Source organism: Phoenix dactylifera, chromosome 18, assembly GCF_051530095.1.
Source record: "Phoenix dactylifera cultivar Ajwa chromosome 18, Ajwa_hap1_PhDact_Kaust_v1.1, whole genome shotgun sequence".
In the NCBI taxonomy this organism is placed as follows: Eukaryota; Viridiplantae; Streptophyta; class Magnoliopsida; order Arecales; family Arecaceae; genus Phoenix; species Phoenix dactylifera.
This window is the reverse complement of record NC_143207.1, coordinates 15,422,384-15,443,895: the sequence shown is the minus strand read 5'-3', so window position 1 is coordinate 15,443,895 and position 21,512 is coordinate 15,422,384. Positions and strand designations below refer to the sequence as shown.

Here is a 21,512-nt window from a genome sequence, read left to right as displayed (position 1 = left end):
AAATAATGAGTGAGTGGCAAATAATCTGATCTAAATAAATAAATAAATAAAAATATTAGTAATTATTTAATCAATTTTATCACCTAGTTAGAAAATTTGTTAGAGAGATAAATGGTTATTAGAAGGATGAAAAATTAATTTATACTAATAACTATAATATTTTATATATTTAATATTGTATTATACTATAAATATAATATTATATTACATTATATCATACTACATTGATATGTTATGTGAAATAATTTAATAATATATTAAATTATTATTCTATAATACATAATGTTATAGTACTATATTATAATAATATTATATTATATCATATATTTATGTATTAAACGTATTATATTTTATTATGCTCTATTGTATAATACTGATAATGTCCTTTATGGTCATTTTGTCACACAAAAGTACTTTCTCAGTTTGTTTACCAAATAAATGTTAAAGTACCACAGCATTTTAGAAATGTAGTTACCAAACAGCAAACAACTTTTTATAAATGCTTTGCTTACAAATCTACTTCTAATAGCTCTACTTCCAAAAGCTCTATTACTAACAGCTCCCCCAAATAGGGCCTAAACTAGCTTTCTTTAAATTATTCATTTTGACAAAGCTTTAGAAATTATTCATTTTGGTTTTCATGGGACTTGCACCATGCTATTCAGCTGTTCATGAATTTTTTTTTGATCAGTATCATTTTGTACTATATATGAGTTTATTATTAGTCCTTGGTATTCATATAGTGACATTGTAACTCTTGTGTCAATTGAATTACATATATGTGTTGGTTTTTTCTAAATAGTTATTCAAATATAAAAATAAAACTAGTTTTTCTTCTAACTCTTTCTGTCTTTTTCTTTTTTTAATATATCGGTAGCTTACGTCAAATGAGCATGGGTGCTATCTTCAGCATCAAGAGAAAGAAAACAATAAAAAGGTAAAAGAGGCAACTTCAAAAATATGGTGGTGATATCATCACTAAGTTTGAATTTTAGATCTCTCCCAATTGGAGGGGAGCCAAGGGGATGAACTAAGAACAATTGATGTTATTAGGTTTTGGCGAATGAAATGCATGCTAGAAAAGGACAAATAACCATGATTCCTTAAATCTCAAATGAAAGAGAGGAGAGGAAGAAAGAGACTCAACTAGGTTTGAAAACGCAATAAATCTTATGTAAATGTTAGGGTAGGACTTGTGCAAACTAAATTTGTCATTTTTGCCCTGAATTAGTCTTCCATAAAATTCTATTATTAAATTTGGTATAGCTAGGTGTTAGGTGCATTAGAGTTGAGCTTAAACTTTCAAGCTTACACTTATTTTTTTTCTTCTTAGCATTGATTTTCTTTTCACTTTTAACAATCAATGAGGGAAAATTAAAGATATTAATTATAATATGTACAATAGTCGGTTATAATCATTATCTATATATGCATATGATTTTTGTGGAAACACAAAATAAATATACTCTCATTATAATTTAGAAATAACATTGTTTTTTATGATAAAAGTTTCTTTCAAAAAATTTTATTTTATGTTCAAACTAAGACTATGTTGTACTTTTCTTTTAGATGGAGCTTAGCTTGCTGTATTTTTCTTTAATTTTTTTTATACTCCTCTTGTATCGTTTTCTTTATTCTTACAGCCAAAGATCGCTCTGTGTGTAATATAATATATTGTTGACTCTCTTTTTTTTTTTGGTGAAATATATTGTTGACTCTTCACAGCACGCAGGAGAACTAGAAAGAAGAAATTCTGAATTAAAAAGTGTACTAGGAAAGAAGAGGGAGACAACACCTGAGCAAGGCCTCTTTCCATGTCCTCCCCCCTCAGCCACAGCCCAAATCTATGGCCTTTTTCCATGCACAATCATGCCTCTGCTATAGTGACAAAGAAAAGATCAGCAAAAGAGAAAAAAAGGTTATAGAGAACAGGGATGATAGAGCAAGAACAGTGATGATAGGACCAAACATAGAGAATAAATAATTAATAAAAATATATATACTAATAATTTAATATTGTCGAATGATGTCAACAACCTAGAAGAGAAATCAAGATTATTAACATTTCCAGGGCATGCATCTTGCAATCATATGGATCTGATAGTCACTGCCTACCCTAGTTCTATTAGGATTTTTTTTTATTCGGCTGGTTTATGATGTCTATCGTGAGTTCTTATCCTAATCCCTACTAGGATTTATATTCTAGTTAGTTATTCCAAGGCTATCCCATCTAGAGAGCTGATGGCCGCCATCAGAAGATGAACAACTATCAGATAAGGCGTACATGAAGTATATGATATGTAAAGCTATCATATTTTATGGATGTCCATCTGCTGATGGTGGTTATATTAAGTGTTGTACATCACTTTGCGGTGCAAACCGTGCATGATGGAGGAACCATGCTTGTTTTTTTCTGCTAGAAAATGGTAAAATGCAAAGCTCGTTAATGCTTTTGTCCCTTTTTTGAAGAGAGTTGGCATGTCATTGGTTGATAAGAGAGATAGAGTGGTGTTACACTCAAGGGTGTGGATAATATATCACCGTCCAAGCTTGAGTTGGATTTCTCTATTCCCTACTTCTTGTTCTTATGTTTCATTTGCAGGCAAATAGAGCATTGCTCTACCTTGTAATTTTTGGAGCTAGCATTATAACTGGACACTTTATCCAATTGATTCAAGCGATTGTTGGTTATTGTTGTGGACTAAGAGTAACCGCGTTTCTCTCCAGAGGTATTGTCCGTTTTGAGAATCGGAGATCGTAGACCCTTATAGGGAGCCACCCATCCACCTCTCATGGTTTTGCCTTTTAAAAGACGCCTCTGAAGAGAAAGAAGGAAGCCCCTCCATTTAAGGTACATCACTCTTCGTCACACAAGCGGTATGGGATTAAAAGGGTCCCCCGACACCTTATCCAGTTATCATTACCATCGAGAGAGAGCATGCGAGAATCCATGTCATGGCAGCTTATTTTTTTTATCACATAGCAAAAGATTTGATGAATACGTCGCTGTTGCACGCTGCTCCCTCCTTATCATGGAAGACAGAAAAGAGAGAGCCTTGCTTTTTTTTGAAGAGAGAAAAAAAAGAGAGAGCATTGCTTGCTCCACATATCTAGAACATTGGAATCCTAAACTTTTTTTTTTTTTTTTTGGATGTTTCTTTTCTCACAAACATCAAGGAAGTGTTACATCTTAAGTCGAACTCATGGCCTCACAAAGTGCCAACAGGTTGAGACAAATATGACAAGCATGGTTAAGCATTATTAGTTAGGCTTTGTGTCATATGATGGTAATAGATCATTGTGTCTTGCCTTGGTTATTGTTTTTCTTATTTTTTTTTTTTGATATTTATCTTTCTTTTTAGTACTCATCAGTATGTTTGTGATAATTTAGACAATAAAAGAATCATTGTGGTAGAGCAAGGGATCATTGTGGTACCCCCCCCCAACCTCCCCCTCCAAAAAAAAAAAAGAAAAAAGAAAAAAGAAAAAAGAAAAAGACTCCTTGCCTCAAATTAATAGTTTAAAAAGTTTTTATTTAACAGAAAGTGAAAAAATATTACATAATAAATATTTCTCAACAGATTTAAGATCGTCTATTATGCATTGTTGCATTAGTACTCTATAGTACTTGATAGGCACAAGAGATGAATGGCTATCCATAGCGATATACTATATATGATTTGATAGTTGTTCATCTTTTGATGGTAGGCGTCAAGTGCTACACAGTACTCTACAGTGTAAACCGCATATCATAAAGAATTCATGCTCTTAATGATGTGTCGTATAAGGCTGGCAATGCCCAAAAGCTACGTTTGGTATGATATTTTTTTTGTTGTTGTTCAAGATGAATTATACTTTGACAAGTCCAAGAACTTTTATTATTAATTATTTTTTTAACGTAAATTCTGGTCTATAAAAATATATTTATAAACATACCAATTCATATCACATCAGTGGACCAAGGATGTACATTTTTTTATTTTACTATAGTTTTTCATTAATTATCAATATGGTAAAGTCCAATATGAGCACCATGACTTGGAATTCTTATTTCTAAAAATTGAACTTTAAAGTGTACATAATGATCCATACAAAATCGCTTGATCGAGATCAAATAGTATTCGATTCTACACTTTATGTTGTTAGTTAATTAAGTAGATATACTATTTCGAAGTCAGCTATTGAAAACCAGCTAGATTGGCTCGTTTCTCTGTCAATGGTCATTTCTCATCTCTTGCCGCATGAAATCCGATCTCTTGTTCCAGATGACGGAGTTATGCCTTTCTTGGCCTTTTGGCTAAGATCAAGTTCTAGTTGACAGAATTGGAGTGCAGTTTCCCCCGTTTTTAGTTTTTATTTTTGGGTCTTCAACCCCTGATGTACCAAAGAAGAAAAACAGTTCTTAGTGTGCCTTTAATTTGTATCTTAAGATAAAGATGTTACGTCTAGATAGATCTTATTAAAATAATCACTCTTCTATGTCCATACACAAGGTCACTATAATATAGTTTTAAAGATAATTAAGTTATACCAATTTTATCTAACATTAAAAATTTATTATTTTGCATATTATTCCTTATAGTATTTCATATTTGCATATTAATTCTTTAATACTTCTATTTGATTATTGATCCTTGCAATCCTGTAACTCTTGGTATTAATTCCATTGAGTTTACTTAACTAGGCTTGAACTGGATATTTTTGATTGACTCTTCTCACAATATTGGCTCACTAAAATTTATCATTTTGTTACTATTTGGCTAGGAAGGGAAAGGAGAAGGAAGAGGGGTGGTGGGCAAGGTGAAATGAGAGAAGAGAGCCTGGAGGCTTGGAAAATCCCATTCTCTCTTCACTTTAGCCCACTTTATAGATTTTTTTTTTTTTTTTGTTGAACTCTAGTAATCCTTAACCATGGTTTGGTTTAGGAATACTAATAGAAGTACTAATATGCATAATGGAGTAGATCGCAAGGATTGATATGTAAATATTGGAGAGATCGATATGCAAAATAAAAGATTGTCGTGAGTAATACTCAGAAAAACCTAAAATATAAAGACTAATAACCTGCTGGATTAAAAAATCATGAAGAGCAATTCTAGTCTCCCCAAAAAAATCCACTTTAACCATAGAAAAATGTCATCTATGGATTTGAAATTCAAGACACTTCAGATCCGGTCGAGAATTTTACTCTTTAGCCCTTTTTTCTAGTCAAAATTTAGTATATACTGCATTGATCTAACCTATATTACTTGGGTAAGTATATCTAATTCAACTCAGCAATTCTTTTTTTGAGAGATGGGCCATTCTCTAGTCAATTAACTATCCTGAGATGGCCCACCAAAGTCATCCAAATGCCTTATAGAAGGGAGGTTCTTTACTTCTTATCCAACACAAATGTCTTTTTAAAATTCAATTTGAAGCATTAACTCAAAAAAAAGGGAAAAGAGAATTCAATTTGAAGTTATTCTATCATGCCAAATTGCGGCCTTGTTTTTAAAACTTATGCACACAGGAGTTACCTTATTTTCTCTTTTACTGCTAATGTGGGCAACATGAAACTTTTGCGATCCTTCATAGTTCATACACACAATCATGAAAGGATCTAAATTAACTTAATTTGGAACAAATCTTAACACAAAGAAACATAAGTAATAATTAAAATGAGGCTTATGGCTTTCCACTTGGCATGTCTAGTTTATGGCATGGTGAGATAACTAGGCCAAACTTTATACATGGTAAGCAAGGTTGGCCAGACCAAAACCATTTAGATAATTAAGCAAGCTCAGAGTGGGAAACTAAATGACAGGTGCGCATTTGAGTCAAATAATCAAAACCAGCGTCGTATTACCTCACCATCTCGTGTCAAAATGCAACTAGCTTCTTTATATTCCAATCTTCTCACTCTTTCTCACTTTCCAAAGTCTATGAGCCTATTGTTGTGCCCTATTTCTTGCCTATATCTATATTAAAACTCTATAAAGTACCTTTCAATGTAACATAATGATAATATTATTCTAATCCTCATTTGAAACTTTATTGTTTACCTTTAATTGCTATGGGATGACTACTTACTGTTGAGTAACTAGCCGAGCCGAGTTGAGTAACTAGAGGCTCGAGTTTAACTCGATTTAAAATACTCGGGGGGGGGGGCGAGTTGAGTAACTAGAGGCTCGAGTTTAACTCGATTTAAAATACTTGGGAGGGAATCGAGCCGAGCCGAGCCGAGTTGAGTAACTAGAGGCTCGAGTTTAACTCGATTTAAAATACTCGGGCTCGAAACTCGACTTGAGATCGATTGAGAATTAATATCAAAGCTCGAACTCGACTCGATCAAAAAAAAATGTAATACTCAAGATCAACTTGACTCAACTCAAATATTAATTGAGTCATCCTCGATCTCGAGTTCGAGCCTCGGTTATAATTAAAAAATATGCTTAAACAAAAAATAATACAAGATTATATTTTTAAATATTAAATTAATAGTATATATTATATATAAAATACAGTATTATCAAAAATATAGATACTTGACTAGGCTCGCGAGCCTTCGAGCCGTGTAATTTACTATTCAATCTTGACTCGAAAAACTGCTCGAACTGCTCGAGCTCGATAATAGACGAGTTGAGTTGAGCTCAAGTAGCTCGTGAGTTGCTCGGCTCATTTGCACCTATGCCTACCGGTAAACAAAGGTAGAAAAGATAAGTAATCAGATTTGGTCATGACTAGATAGATCAGATCGCTTAAATCCAACAATGATTTACAAAACAACCTGAAGCTTAACCATATCATGATCCATGAAATTGTTAACCACAGAGTAACTAAACTCTTGGTTTGATTATTCCCGCAGTCATGGGTTTTCTCTTTTAACTTGTTTCAACTCGTTACCACTATAAAATATTAAGGAAAAATATAGTGCACAACTGCTGAAAAATGATGACCTAATGATAAGAACACTTAAAAAGAAAGAATACAAATCTAGAATAAATCTCTTGTTTATCTAGTAGTGATTGCAATAATAGTGTTATTGCTGACTATAGCAACTTGTATTAGTCAAAAAGAAATCAGTGTTATCCCTGGAAGCAACTTGTATTATTCAAAAACATCATCATTAATCTACCACCACATCCCATATCTAATCCCATAGACCCTAGATTCATCCATACCACTGGGTGATTGAGCTAGATCTTTAGGGTTCTTAGCTTTTTGAGGATCACATCAAAGGGATTTGTCCTTGTCATTCCCCCAAGAGTCAGGTCAAAGCAAAATTTATAGATAATGCAAGACAAAGAAGAAGCTAGGTTAGCAGCAAGTAAAGACTAATGGAAGAGAAATTTATGGTGCTCATTGAACAACAGGCGGGTATTAGATCAGATTTCATGCTAACAAACAAAATTTCATGAGAAAGTTAAAAAAGAGAGTGAAAAAAGGTCTACTCTTGTGATTCAGCAATGAAACCCTTTTCTGCTGGTAGGCTCCTTGCATGTTCCTTTCTAATCCTAGGTTTTAGATCAAAAGAATTTAAATATTGTTGGTGGTTGGTCTCAGCTAGAAATCAGTGGAAATTAAGAGACAAGAACTAAGCTTTCTTGGCCTATATTATTGTGAATTTTATGATGGAATGATTGGAAAAAGGTGATATGAATCCATGGTGATGGAGTTCCTTTTAATTTTTCTAGTTGCTGTCCTTTTCGGAGGAAATGGAAGCTAGGAGACCTAAAGGGAGAGAAAGCCAAAAAGATCTCAAAATCAAAAGATCCCCAATCCTCCATTGCAAGAAAGATGGCTCATTTTAGGATTGAGATCAAGCCTTGTAGAGGCTACTAAAGACTAATGCCTTAAGTGAGGGCATATGTTCAATTATGATGGATTCAAAAGTAATGCCATGGATCGAATGAAATAAACCGTTTGCATTAAGTATTAGAAAGTGTAACTTAATCCAAAGGCCAGTTCTGAACTTAAGGTAGGTGGCTTATATAGAAACCATGCTTCTGATGCCCCAATGACAGGTCAATTGCCTTATTAAAGATACCCCAGGCCCAGACACCACCATTGCCAAAACTTCGGGGTGGTGCATTTCTTAAGTATTTGACATTAGCAATTTCCTTCAAGAAGATCTTCCCTTCTTTTCTGTCAAAAAATCATGGAATGGAAAACAGAAACTTATCAAGGTTTTTTTTTTTTTTTTTCATATTCCCTTGAATAGCACCAGTCATATTTTGTAGACTTCATTAAGAAATCTTTAGCTAACTTGCAGTTGGTAGTTCTTTTTATTCCATTCCCAGCGACCCCACACATGCGCGTATATGTATGTATGTATACATATGTATTTCTGCAACAATGTCAAGATGGAAGCCAAAACAAGTAAATGTCAAGCTATAGATCAATGCATGAATATCGTGGTCAAAGGAAAAACACTAATTACTAAATCTAGATAATGCAAATATTCTGCCAATAATAAAAGTATGCATGTTTATTTGCAAATATCCAAATGGGATGGGGTTGGGGTGAAAGAAGAATTTACCTTCATTTCTGTGAATATACTATTAGATTGCACAATGGTCACATCGAGATCTATGCAGATGGATGAATGGAGGAGGACTGACACTTTGAAATCTGTGGATAGTGTGATCCGATGGTCAACCACAAAAAAAAAAGCAATCATTCTTTTGCACGAAAAAAGATCATTCATTCTTTTGCACATACGAAAGAAGATCAATTTTGAACGGAAGATACAATCCGAACCTATCCAAATATACAAAATATAAAAAACTCTTTCTTGTGAAAATATTTTTGATCTCTCTCCTAACCACACAAGACTTGGCCCTCCTAAAACATAATATCTCTTGCAACATATGCTGCCAATTGGTGGTAGAATGAGAGAAGTAACAGAAATAAACTTAGAGGCCAAGCAGGGTCCCTCTAGTTAAACGATCAAACCAAAATCTATTTACATGGATTAGGCTAAAAACCTAGAGTATATTACATTTAGATTATGCATTATTTCTGCAGTACTGATAACTAGCACATCATACTCAATAATGATACTTATCTTTTTGAGCAAATTGGTGCTTTCCCACATCACATTGCATTAGAAATGAAATGGCAAAAGGGCTGAATCAGCCCAAAAAAGGATAGAGCAGAGTCAGGGATAGGCACCCAACTCTCTCGGACACAAAAGAGAATTACATTGTGATCAACCTCGATTGGTTCTAGGGAACCCAAACCAAGGCCAATACATCAGCAAACGCAATACAAGAAAAACTGTCCTCATTGCTCTTCCTGAGAGCATGGACATCAATGGAGGTCAGCAGCTAACAATTTATCTTTCACCATCAACCAAGAAAATTCTTTACCTTTAATGAGCTTTGCCTTTCACCAGCTACGGGAAACAGGATACAAGGGATACAAGAGCCCCTACTGCTTAAAGATATGTGGAAACTTAGTGCTTGGTACGACATAGAGGTGAAACCAAGGGGATCGGAACCCATATTGGGGCCACTCTGTTATCGCCTCAGTAAGCCCGATATGGAAGCCGGTTCAGCGTATTAAGTATTGGTACGTCTCTCAGACTGCATAACGATACTAAACTGGTATTGTACGACATCTTCCGCACCAATTAGTTCGGTAGGGTATGGCATACCTTTGGTGAATCTTGACTCCTTTGAATGAAATCCTCCACCTATCCATATCGGTTCCAACCCTTGTTAAAGAACAAGAAAAATCTTTCAGTCAGAGTCGCATTACCTACCCATTGATCCTACCGAAATCTAGCATTAACTCCCCTTTTTAGACTAGTTGGAAATGCTGGAGCCACTCTAAATACACCATACCAAAAGGCCGAGACTCTCAGCAATCTTCGAAGACGAAAAACACAAGGTCCCAAGCTTTGATAGTAAGTTCCTGGAATTAACTAAGCGTTGTGGTGAATAACAATTCACAAGAGCACCACCGAGCACTATATAAGGCAGCAATCATCTATCGGGTGGCAAACGAGCCGGATCGGATCAAATACGTATTAATTGGTCAAAAATCTAAAAACCCAAACCCGACTTTCTTATTGCATGGGCCAGAAATCCAAATCTGAACCTGATAATTTTATTAAACAGATAACCTGATCCGATCTTTAACAGATTGAATCAAGTTAAATGGGTTAAACAGTTTAAGCACTGCGACCCCAAGACTCGCAAGAATGGAGAGGCGCATCTGTAACAGGTTGAATCATATTAAATAGGTTCAACTGTTTAAGCACTGCGGCCCCAAAACTCGCTAGAATGGAGAGGAGCGCACTAGGTCTTGTGCGGACGAGTTCCACCTTCTCTACGATTCCTTTGGATAATACACAGGGTCTGAAATCCCAGAGAAACATTATGATGGGCCTTCAAAAAAGGCGACCTTGAACCAGAACCCTTTTGTCTTCCAACTTTGACAATCCATGATATACTGATTCTGAATAAAAGCATTTTGAGCATCCCCACGAGAGTTGAGATTAACCTTTCTCAGAACAAACACTGTGTTTCAACTATGACTCCATTGGGCTAACTCCTGGTCCTCCTGCTGTTTGTCAAGCCGTTGTCAACTAAGACTCCAATAACTTGCCATGAGGGATATTTGGTTGTCATCTTTTGTTAGAATAATTGTGCTATCAAGCTTTTCCTTGATGGTATGGCTCTCATTGGAGTTCAATATATCCTGGTTTTATGTATTGGGAGGGGGAAAAAAGGAACTTTAGTAGAAGTGAGTACATAGACTTTGACAACCGTGCCTTGTGCCATCACATATGTAGGCATCCAGATTGTAGGAATGAAGATTATAAGGTTTTCTGTGAGGCTCATAAACATAAAACAATAAAGTTAAGGATCCTGCAGGAGAATATAGAGTTTGTAGGCTTAATGGAGGACTTTGGTAGGCTACATTGTAATGCAGGGTTTGCAAAGAAAGTAGGACATTCGAGGGCAATTTTGATGTTCAAGAGTGATCTTCAGGGGTTTAATATTTGTCTTAATTATATTTAGACCCAAGTTTGTGTTAGGTATAAACCTGATATATTTCAAAACTTGATCTGTTGAGGCTCATGTAAGAACCGATCTAATCAGCCATTTTGAGTCAATTTCTCCTAGATTTTACTTTAATTAAGTTGGTTTGAATTCGGAGCTTCAACTAATTGAAGCTTAATCTGATTGAAGAGATCATCCATAGTCAGGGTTCACATGCATCATCCTTATGAATTCAATTTTAAGGTTTTTGACTAGAAACATCCCTCTTTTTAGGTATTCCTCATTTACCATTCTCCTTTTTAGTTCATGTTTTTAAAGGACAATTTTGAGGATAGACAATCTTCTATTTTGCACATAGTTCGGCTTGTTGCTATGCATAATGATCCATGTTTTCTGCACGTATGTAGATTTGTTAGGATTAAACTAAAATTGCCATCAAGGGTCAGTCATAAAATTCATTTAACAGGGTTAAACATGAGATGATATCAATCCAGGGGGTGGACCTCAATTGCCACCGCTTAAAACCAGTTAGGGTTCAAAGTCATGAGTTCAACACAAGTGTGGACTCTATCTAAATCTCGGACTTCAGTGTCATTTGTTTCTTAACTTAGGACCTATGCATCATGTTCTAAAACTTTTTGATTAGTTACAAGGCTGTTCTTGGTCGTCATTTTGCACCTCAAAGAGAGGTCTTCAAAGTTTCGAGTTTTTAATATACTTTAAATTTGAAGAGTTGATCATAAATGCCTAGTGCATCCCCGGCCCTACATTGTATCGTATTTGTAAATCCTGGTACATGACGATTTTGGCATGCATCTCCCGAAGCTCCAAAATTTCTAAAAGGTACTGTTGGAGCAGGAAAAGTGAGTTGCGTCCCACCCAGAGGTATTGTCTGCTTTGGAGAAGAGCACCCACCTTTCCAGAACGGTGTTCCCTCCCACAGCTTTGCTCTTCAAAAGGCGCTTCTGGGAGGAAGGGGTGTTGCCCCTCCATTTAAGGCGCAATCCTTTCCACTACTCAACCGATGTGTGACTAAAGGTTTGTGGCCCATTTTTACACACCTAACACTATCTCCCGAGTGGGAAGGATTGTGCGGGGGGAGGTCCACGCACCCGGAGCGCCCTATCTGTTGGAGCAGAAAAAGTGAGTTGCATCCCATTCAGAGGTATTGTCCGCTTTGGGGAAGAGCACCCACCTTTTCAAGACGGTGTTCCTGTTCACAGCTTTGCCCTTCAAAAGGTGCCTCTGGGAGGAAGGTGCGTTTCCCCTCCATTTATGGCTCAATCCTTTCCACTACTCAACTGATGTAGGACTAAAGGTTTGTGGCCCTTCTTTACATCCCTAACCGGTACTAATGATAATTTTAATATAAACATGCAGCAGAATACTTGCAAATTAGGTCTAGTATTCTCTTAGATAAATGTTTGAATCCTCTTTTGAAAACATAGACTCCATATTTATTTCTGGTATCCCCTTCAAACAAAGTCTAGTCTTATATTATTTATCGAAATTGTTATACAGTCTATATATATTGAAGCCTAGATATTAATATAGCACAAATCCAACCCATTAAGATCCAACATTCAACTACTGCGGTCCGTGTGGTTTAGATGTAGCCTAAAGCTAAGGTCCGATCAAGGCTCACTTCTAATTGAAAATTGCCCAAAAAACTCGAGTTGTATAACCTCATCACAGGGGAGAGATACGTTGTTCGAGAGGACGCCATCCTTTTCTTCATCTCGTGATAAGAGCCGAGCAAGGATGGGAGCGAATGAGAGGGTTCAAGAAACCCTCAAAAGCTGCGAGCCACCACCACTCGCAGCATCCTACTTTTTGGCCCCCGTCCGTTGACACCATACACGTAGACGCGCATGTCCTACTCCCAGCACCCTCCCGGGTCCCAAACCATAATTAATTAAATTTATTTATTAATCAACTAATTTTTTACGTCAAATAAATTATTATAAAATAAGAGCCGGTCAAAAGTTAGACCCGATACTTATGCTCATACAGTGCTTACTCACACAAAACGTGTGTAAGCGCACTCAATAGAATTAGAAAAAAGTACTTCTCAAAAAACTCTTTCTGCACTGTTCGTCTTCTGATAGACATGAGAAGCTCAAAAGGTGTCGCACTCTTCTGCGAGTCTCGAAGAAGCGGATGCCGATTGCCACAGTTGTGCTGCCCTCGCTCAACTATCGTGGCTGAGCCTCCCACTTAAAGAGCCAATTTTCTCATCCCTCCACTATTAAATATTTTTTTTAACTATGTAAATATTATTTCGTTGCAATTATAATTAGTTAATACAATTAATATAAAAAATATATTTATTTATAATCTCGGTTCGGACTTTTTTTTTAAAATTGGGCCATCCTGGGTTACTAAATTTTTCTGAGCGGGCTGGGCCGGCCACGTGGGCCGTGATCAGCTGTACCTAAAAGGCCCCTCTGGCTATTTATTTCCCGGTCATCTCCGTCCGTTTATACCGCCGGCAGCCGGTTCCTCGGTGGTCGACCGGGGAACCCGACCGCACGTGCTGCGCGCCAGTCTCGGCCACCCCACCTCCGCCTGTGCGTCCCTTAGTGCGGGAACTGCACCCCACCCTTTATTCTTTAATTTACTACCCCCATCCATATATAATAATAATAATTAATACAAAAAAATAAAAAGAAAAAACCCAAGAAAAGCCCCTCTTTATTATTTTAGTCCCTTGAGGAAGCCTTTGCACTCTCCCAAATCTACTCTCTCTCTCTCTCTCTCTATCTATCTCTCTCTCTCTCTCTCTCTCTGTCTCTCTCTTCCATCATCCATCTAGCTTCTCCCAATCTCGTCTATGAGAATCCGGAGGAGACTTCCTCTCCCCCCCATCTCCTCTCCTCTTCCTCCTCCTCCTCCTGAAATCGCAGATCCATGTGTCTTTCAACTCCAAGCACCAAATAAAGGAGAGGAAACAGAAGAGAAGGGAGTTGGAGGAGGAGGAGGAGGTGAAGGGTTGCACCCAGTTGGGGATCTACGAAAGGAACCCCATGGATGGGTGATGGATCCCATTAATTGGGATCCATCCCCCTCTGCCTCTCATCCAACTACAGGGAGGAGCAAACAAGGGAGGAAGCCACCCTTCTTTCCTCCCACACTCAGCCATGCCCAGGTAAGCCCATTTCCCTTCCCCCTTCTTCTCAACTGCACTGCTCTTCCATTTCTCTCCAGCCATCAGAGCCCCTTCTTGCTTCTTTGTTCCTTGGTGGGTGCAATGTGGAGGAGAGTAGAGTAGCTCACCTCGATCTTACTGGTGGGCTCTTGGGGCTTTGGATGCAGGTCTTGAAGGAGGTCAAGGAGGAGGAGATGGTGGATTCCAACAAGAGATGGAACGCCCAAGTTAACAGTAACAAGAGGTAGGTAAGAAGATACTCAAAATTCCCCCTCTCTCTCTTTCCCTTTTGCAAGTAGGCAGTAGCTCTTATCTCTCTCCCATTCCTTGTGGTAAGAAAAGAGGAAAGGCATCCCGAGTTTTTGCCAATAGCATGCATGTCGGCTTGACCCATCATAACATCCCACCACCCCATCCATGCACCCATCCACACGCTTGCACACACATCTGCACCTCTTTTGCGTAGTTATTGGCTGCTCGCTGCAAACGTGTGGGTAGTCCATTGCACAAGAGAGTATTAAGGAGTTGGGGAGCGGCCTTTGGTGTAATAATAGGCTTGGGAGGAGACTGGAAATGTTCCTCGTGATGTGTTATGAGTTTAGTCCACTTTTGTTCCATTTCTGGGCATGTATTCACTTCCCCAGGATTTCTGGGAGCAGCTCGAGTGCGCTGGTCTCCGAGGAGGCGGCGCCCGGGGAGAGGGTGCTCCTGCCGAAGAAGAGAAGAGGAGGAGATGATGATAACGGGAATGGACATGGGAGGCGAGAAGAGAAGACGCCGAAGTCGAAGGCAAGGGCGAAGGCTAGCAGCAGTCAGGTGGAGAACGATTGCACTACTGTTCACGGCGGTGAGAACAAGAGAGCCGATGCTGTGATGGTGAATGGGAGTGCTGGATCTAATGGGAAGAAGAGGCGGAGGCCGGCGGTGCTGATGGAGGGTTCGAGGTGCAGCCGGGTAAACGGGAGGGGGTGGCGCTGCTGCCAGCAGACGCTTGTCGGATACTCTCTCTGCGAGCACCACCTGGGGAAGGGGAGGCTGAGGAGCATGAGCGGCGTGCGAGTCCAAGCCGGCAGCGGTAAGCCCAAGAAGAGCACCGAGGGAGGAGCGGATGGAGCGGCACCATTGTCTTCTCCACCACAAGAAGAGGAGAAGGCGGCGTTCGACGTCAAGCAGTGCACGGGAGTTGATAAAGGGGAGGAGGATATGGAGGAGGAGGAGGAGGAGGAGGAGAAGCAGGTGATGAGGAAGAGGAGGAAGAAGATTGGAATGGTGAAGGCTCGAACCATCAGCAGTTTGCTCGACGAGACCAACCACTCAGTGCAATCGACACTTTCACCACTGGAGCCAGCACCGATGCCATCGATCAATGAGGGTGCGACCATTGTGTGAGATGGGAGCAACTGGAACTACTCTTCCACTAGTTCTTCCTTTTTGCAGCAAGTTTGAAAAGTGGGTGCTGGAGGTATTCTGGTTCTAGATTTATGAGTGTGCTACATTTTATGTTGAATTTTTGGTTCTTTGGTTCTTTTGGAGAGAAGAAGATGGTTTCCTTGTTGTGTGTGGGATTCTAATGTGGCTTGTGAAACATGGTGTAGTTTAGCTGGCTTTGTTCCTTCCAAGTTCTTTATCTTTACTTCCTTTCGCTAGATATTTAGGTAAGAAAGCATGCAAATGTTGTTGCACTCCCTCTCCTCTCTCTCCCTCCTTCTGTAATCCAGAAGTCGGAGACATGGTCTTGGTTTGGTGCAAGTTTGGCCATTATTACTCTTATGATTACTACTAGTTTCACACTACTGTTAGTGTTATCTCTATCATTAGTAGGACTACTAATTAATATATTCTGGTGACAGCATGGTCTTGCGAGAAGGTCGTGATATGTGAAGACTAAGGCATCTTAGTTAGCTGTAGGAGGTAATTAGTTTGGTGCAGAAAGCTGTGGGCTTGTGTTATAGCGTTCTTGACCCTCGCCCCTTCCCTTTCGTTTTTGTTTGAAAAATCTCTTCTTTTTTTTCTCCCTTTCTTCAGTTTGTGGGGGGGGGAGTTGGCAGATCTCTCCTTTTGCGGCCACCAATTTGGGTGGCCAAGACCTTACAGTTGGGGCCTAATCTCATGTACGTTTTTCTGAAATTTTTTGGGTCCGCTTGCCACGGTGAGTTTATTGCCTTGCCTTTTGCTCCTTGTGGGGTCCAAAAATGGTAAAGTTTGGGTACCTTGTTTCTCACCGTATAACCCGGTTACTTTTCTTGAAAGAGGAACAGGATTCCTTGGAGCTTAACACCTTGGACTTAATTAAATAATCTTCATGTTATTAGTTTAATTGTTTGTCAATTATCCATATATTTATTTGCAAATAAATAATATTTTGTATACTTTTTTGGTAGAAGAGCAATAGGAGTAGTGCTTCTCAATTTAATCTCCTAAGTCTTAATGAAGACATTACATGAACATGATATAAACCTTGCATTCTGGTACAATTATTGACGGATTTTACCGGTTTGATAAGCTGGCATATTTTCTTTAGCATCCATTTGTAGTTTGTAGGTGATCAGACTAGTTATGTAAACTGTCTAGTGTCGATATTTGGTTATAGGTTTCTGAGCTGAAATATTTTTGCTTTCTATTTTTAAATTTATACGTCAATTTGGAAAGTTTATAATTTGCCATTATATCTAAGTATTGTGGTCATGTTTGGCTATATGATTATTGATGATTTATTATAATTATTCAAGTTTTACCGACCCTTCTCCTGCTCGATCATATCGAACTAAATCGGTAAACAGAAAATTCCATCATGCCGATCTACGGAGACTAAATTTAACATGCTTTTAAGGAACTCAGTTACGAAAAAACGCAATAAAACATTCTAGAATAAGAGTTCAGACAAGTGGCGCCCTGGCAAGAGCTCGATCTCTCTTAGATCTATGCTTCATCTTGGTAGGAGATTATTGAATTCTGATCAATTCTTAACTCTGGAAGAATGAAGGTTCTTGGGGGACCGGGTCTTCCATGGCGCATGGATAGATCTTTTACAGTAACTAGCCGAAATGATGGCAACTGGATTTGAGAGGAGAGTAGGTGCAAGATGGAAGGACAAAGATACATGGTTGATTAGATGGCAAGATAGCACTGGTGGAGGGATATGTCTCTTTACTGTTCGCAGAATTGGTGATCTTTGATTGGACTCCGAAATCTGACCTAACTCAACTATACCGAGATTAGGAACAACAAGGTGTATTTCAATTGCAAGCTATGTCTGGATGGAACAATAATGACCCACATAAAAAAGAATGGGTGTGCTTTGGTTGGGTTGGATAACCTTCCAAATTCAATATTATTCGAATATTATAGTCGACGTCATCGTATGCTTGCATACGTTGTTAATTAAAGTCTCCAAACTATAAAGAATGTTCTTGAGAATATTAATCAAATGAAGTTTGTTCACATAGTTGCACCCTCAAGGAGGAAAAATATAATCAGGTAAAGTTAGGGAGCTAGTGTGGCTACTAGATTGGGCTGGCATCCTATGGTTTAATAAGTCTGACTCATCAAACAAATTGAAAATTTGCACATCCATGAGCCACTAGATGGCGTTGGGTATGAAAAAGCCATGGAATTCTATTTTGTACACAGCATTAGCTAGCCTGACTAGGACCTCTTATAACTATGAGTTTATGATGCTTGAGAGGTACTGAGGTGGAATCTTGTGTGTTATATATACATATATTTATATAGTTTCTGGTTTAGTTCATCTTTTGAAAGATTCTCTTTCCATTTGATTCTTTAGTTAATTATTTGTGATTACTATAATTCTTTATAACATGCATTGCTTTCTCCTCTATCTTAGCTAGTCTAAAAGATCTTGGAGTATTGCGTGCCAGACGCATTGACTTCAGTTATATAATTTGTTAGAAATGTATGCGAGTTAGTGCTACATGAACTCTAGATTCATCTATGCATGATGAGGTCTTGGCCAATTCAGCAGGGCATGTCACAAGATTGAAGGCTGGTCACATCATGTAACTTTCGAGCCAACAGACATTGTCCCTTCCCTCTTATCAATCGGGTTATTGAGTTTAATGGAAGATTTTCTTTTCTTGCAGCCATGAATTTTACACCAACATCCTAAAGAGCTGATATTGCTTTGTGTGATAAAAAACTTCAAAAAAAAAAAGAAACACTCAACACTTGATGGATAATACTTCTTCTTCTTCTTCTTTCTTTGGTAGAAAAGGCATGTAGGTTTACTTTAGACATTGATCCTCTAGATGGGATGATAAGGTTTGCAAAATTAATTCATAGATTAAGCTGAGTAACTTGAATTTCATCTACGATATTCAACATAGAAGTCCTGCATGGCTGTACTGATATTGACCTTAAAAAGACCTATTCTATATTCTCTTTTAATGCCAAGTTTTAAGGCCTCTGTTCAACAAGCAAGCCTTCACTCCCATTCATACAGCCTCTTCGAAAAACCACAACCACAAACTTTTTCTCATCTGCATCACAAGTTCCTTGTAGATAAATCATAGGTTGTGACACTTTCTTCAGTTATATTGCATGGATATAGCATCCCAAATCACTAATACTAGTCAAAGTCATAATGTTAAGAAGCCATGCAAATGAAAAGATGATCATGCCACAACCTTCTAAATAACCTCCTCTCCAAGTTACCTTCAACATCTGATATGACCCTACCTTTGATAACTGAAGAATAACAGAAAATATTTCTTTTTTGTGTGGACTATGGACTTCCTCCTCCTCTTTGTGTGGTGGAAGATAGATAAGCATTAAAGCTTTAGAAATTATAATTAAGCGACCACAGAGAGAGAGGTGGTCTATTTGGTGTGACAACTACTGGAGAAAAAAAGAAAGACCATCACGTAGCAAAAGATTCAAATTTTTGGTGTCCACGCATGCAACTTTTTCGCGTTGGCTTTGGTTTCTTTTAAGAAAAGTCAATGCAGCTGATGGCGATTTCCAAATCCTTGTATCCAATTTTGGCCCTTGCCATCCGCTCATTTGTATCATGGTGCAAGAACTGCGCCTACTCCGGAGTGGACCACCTGCAGACTACCAACCAACCATGACCCTCCAACAACTGGTCTGGTGCTGCAGACCTAATAAGCGGTCTCAATTAAGATCCGTAATCTCGAAACTCAGTACCGTATTGAAACTTTATTGATATAGTACATTGCACTTTTGTACCGAAATAGCTATTTAACTATTTTTTCATAATTTTTATCTCGGTGCATCTCAATACAGGTCGGTATGTCTCAATACGGATCGGTATGCACTTCGGTACACTTCGGTACGAAGCAGTACGCTTTGGTACTGAGCGGTACAAAATTTTTGCACTAATTTAAAATTAAGTTTTGTACCGATTTTTTTCTGGTACGGAGCGGTATGACAAACCATGGTCTCAATTGTATGGATAGTTGAGGAATAGAAAATCTCTCTCTCCCACACAACACATACCCTCTCTCAAAATATAGGGTTCGGATGTTATCTTTCGCGCAAGAAAAATGATTGATCTTCTTTTGCAACATCAACCATTGGATCATACTATGTGCAAATCTCAAAGCATACCGAACTCTTTCGTTCATCCATCCATCTATATAGATCTCGAAGTGATTATTGTACAATCCAACAGTGACTCATGAGAAGAAAAGTGGATTCTGCTTTTGAGGAAAAGATACAATCCCTACCCCAAAATATATGAGTTGATATATATAACTTGGGATTTATCCTAGTGATCATGCCTTTCGGCTTAGCAGGTTTAATTGCTGCGCTTTGTTTAAATTTATGAATAGAAATTTAAAGTCATAAATCATAACCAAGATTTTTTTCCCCCCCTAGCTATATGAAGATGGGCTAGTTAATTTCTTTCAATGTCCATCCCTATTAATCTTCATTCATGGGCACTTCAAATTTGTCCAAATCATTTTTCATGTGTGTCTCAACAGACTGGGTGGGATCTCATTTTGTACGTTTGTGTTTCATATTCAACTCGGACACAAATACTTCGTCTTTGGTCAGTTTTTCCTGAATCTTTAGTATTGCACTTCTTTCATGTTTATAAACTACCTGTTGACTCGATGTTACCTCTCCAATTACATCTAATTAGACAAAAAATCCTCATACATTGAAATTGAATAAGAAATTTCTTTACAATTGCTTATGAAACTAATATGGTATTTAAGGAGTATGATTTCCATTAGGAGCTAGTCAGGTTTTAACTAATACTCGTCCAATTTGGGATCGAGATGATATGAAGCTTAATTTTCATGATAACTATCAATTCTATTTTGACTCATAATTAGCAGATAGAATTGCCTTCTGTCACAGACTTAGGATTTGCATAGCACTTAAAAGCTTTGCTTATCCGTACTCACCACTTAGCCCGCCATTCAAACTCTCATGATAGATCACTGAGACAAGACTAGAGGGAGAAAATGAAAAGTAATAAAATCTTTTTTTTTTAATTGAGACTCTACTATGTGCAACGAATGGTTAGGATATTTACATGAATCACAAGTTGAATGGTAAGAATTACTCTAGCCCCAAGATTTCAGAAAAATTCCGAACTTTCTTGTTAAATCCATAAACTTATGGAGAATTTCATAAAACCCTAGCTCATTAGACTTTTTTTTTTTTTTTAAGTACAACAACTGTTTATCATATTTTGATGATGTAGGTATAACCAACAAAATCAGAAGCAACAATCTGGCATGCAGGAATCCTCTTGACTTCTTTCAACCGAGAAGATTTACATAAAAATAAATTTATGCAAGATCTCCATCGTTCATCCACTACTGCCCCTGTGCTTCGTAGTATGCGGCAATTCATACTTCTTCAACTCTTAGACAGGCCTTGTTCAAACACCAGCATGGAAAACCCTTCATTTTCTCTTTTCTTTTTATCTTCTGGATTCGAGGAATCAAATCAAAATGCTACATATAATGAAATAGATCATGTTCATTTGGAATCGCCATAATGAAAGAGGTGGCAAGGTCTCCACCAACTTACGGGAGGGAGGTGGCAGAGCCCTCGCCCAGCTTCACGAGGCGTAATTGCAGCCAGACTTTGGACGTAAGCCCATAAATAAGAAGCCATTCCATCTAAAGTCCAAGGGCACCTGAGTAAACTCCCATCTCCGCCGTACGACATTAGCTGGAAATAGATTTGTTTTCTGGGGAGGGAGGATGAGACGACACAAAGCTAGCAGCAACTTGAGCTCGAATATGGCCAAATGGGATCATACGTAATACGCCCATGCTTACTGGCAGGAAGAGTCAAATCCTACCACTGGAAGTTTGTGTAAAATATTCGCATGGCCTTCGCAAGCCATTTGCCACTCTTTATTTTATAGT

The 21,512-nt window shown here is 38.0% G+C and overlaps 1 protein-coding gene across 2 annotated transcripts; it reads left to right on the top strand.

The window, feature by feature from the left end:
- The first annotated feature begins 13,715 nt into the window (after positions 1 to 13,715).
- Positions 13,716 to 15,775, top strand: LOC103706767 (uncharacterized). Of its 2 annotated transcripts, none has more exons than XM_017842708.5 (3): positions 13,716 to 14,142; positions 14,310 to 14,386; positions 14,802 to 15,775. In XM_017842708.5, exons 1-3 carry the CDS (start codon positions 13,828 to 13,830, stop codon positions 15,529 to 15,531), a joined length of 1,122 nt encoding a protein of 373 aa, XP_017698197.4. In that variant the 5' UTR covers positions 13,716 to 13,827; the 3' UTR covers positions 15,532 to 15,775. The 2 variants fall into 2 exon arrangements, with proteins under 2 accessions (XP_017698197.4, XP_008789201.4); XM_008790979.6 differs by having other exon boundaries at positions 14,787 to 15,775.
- The last annotated feature ends 5,737 nt before the right edge of the window (positions 15,776 to 21,512 follow it).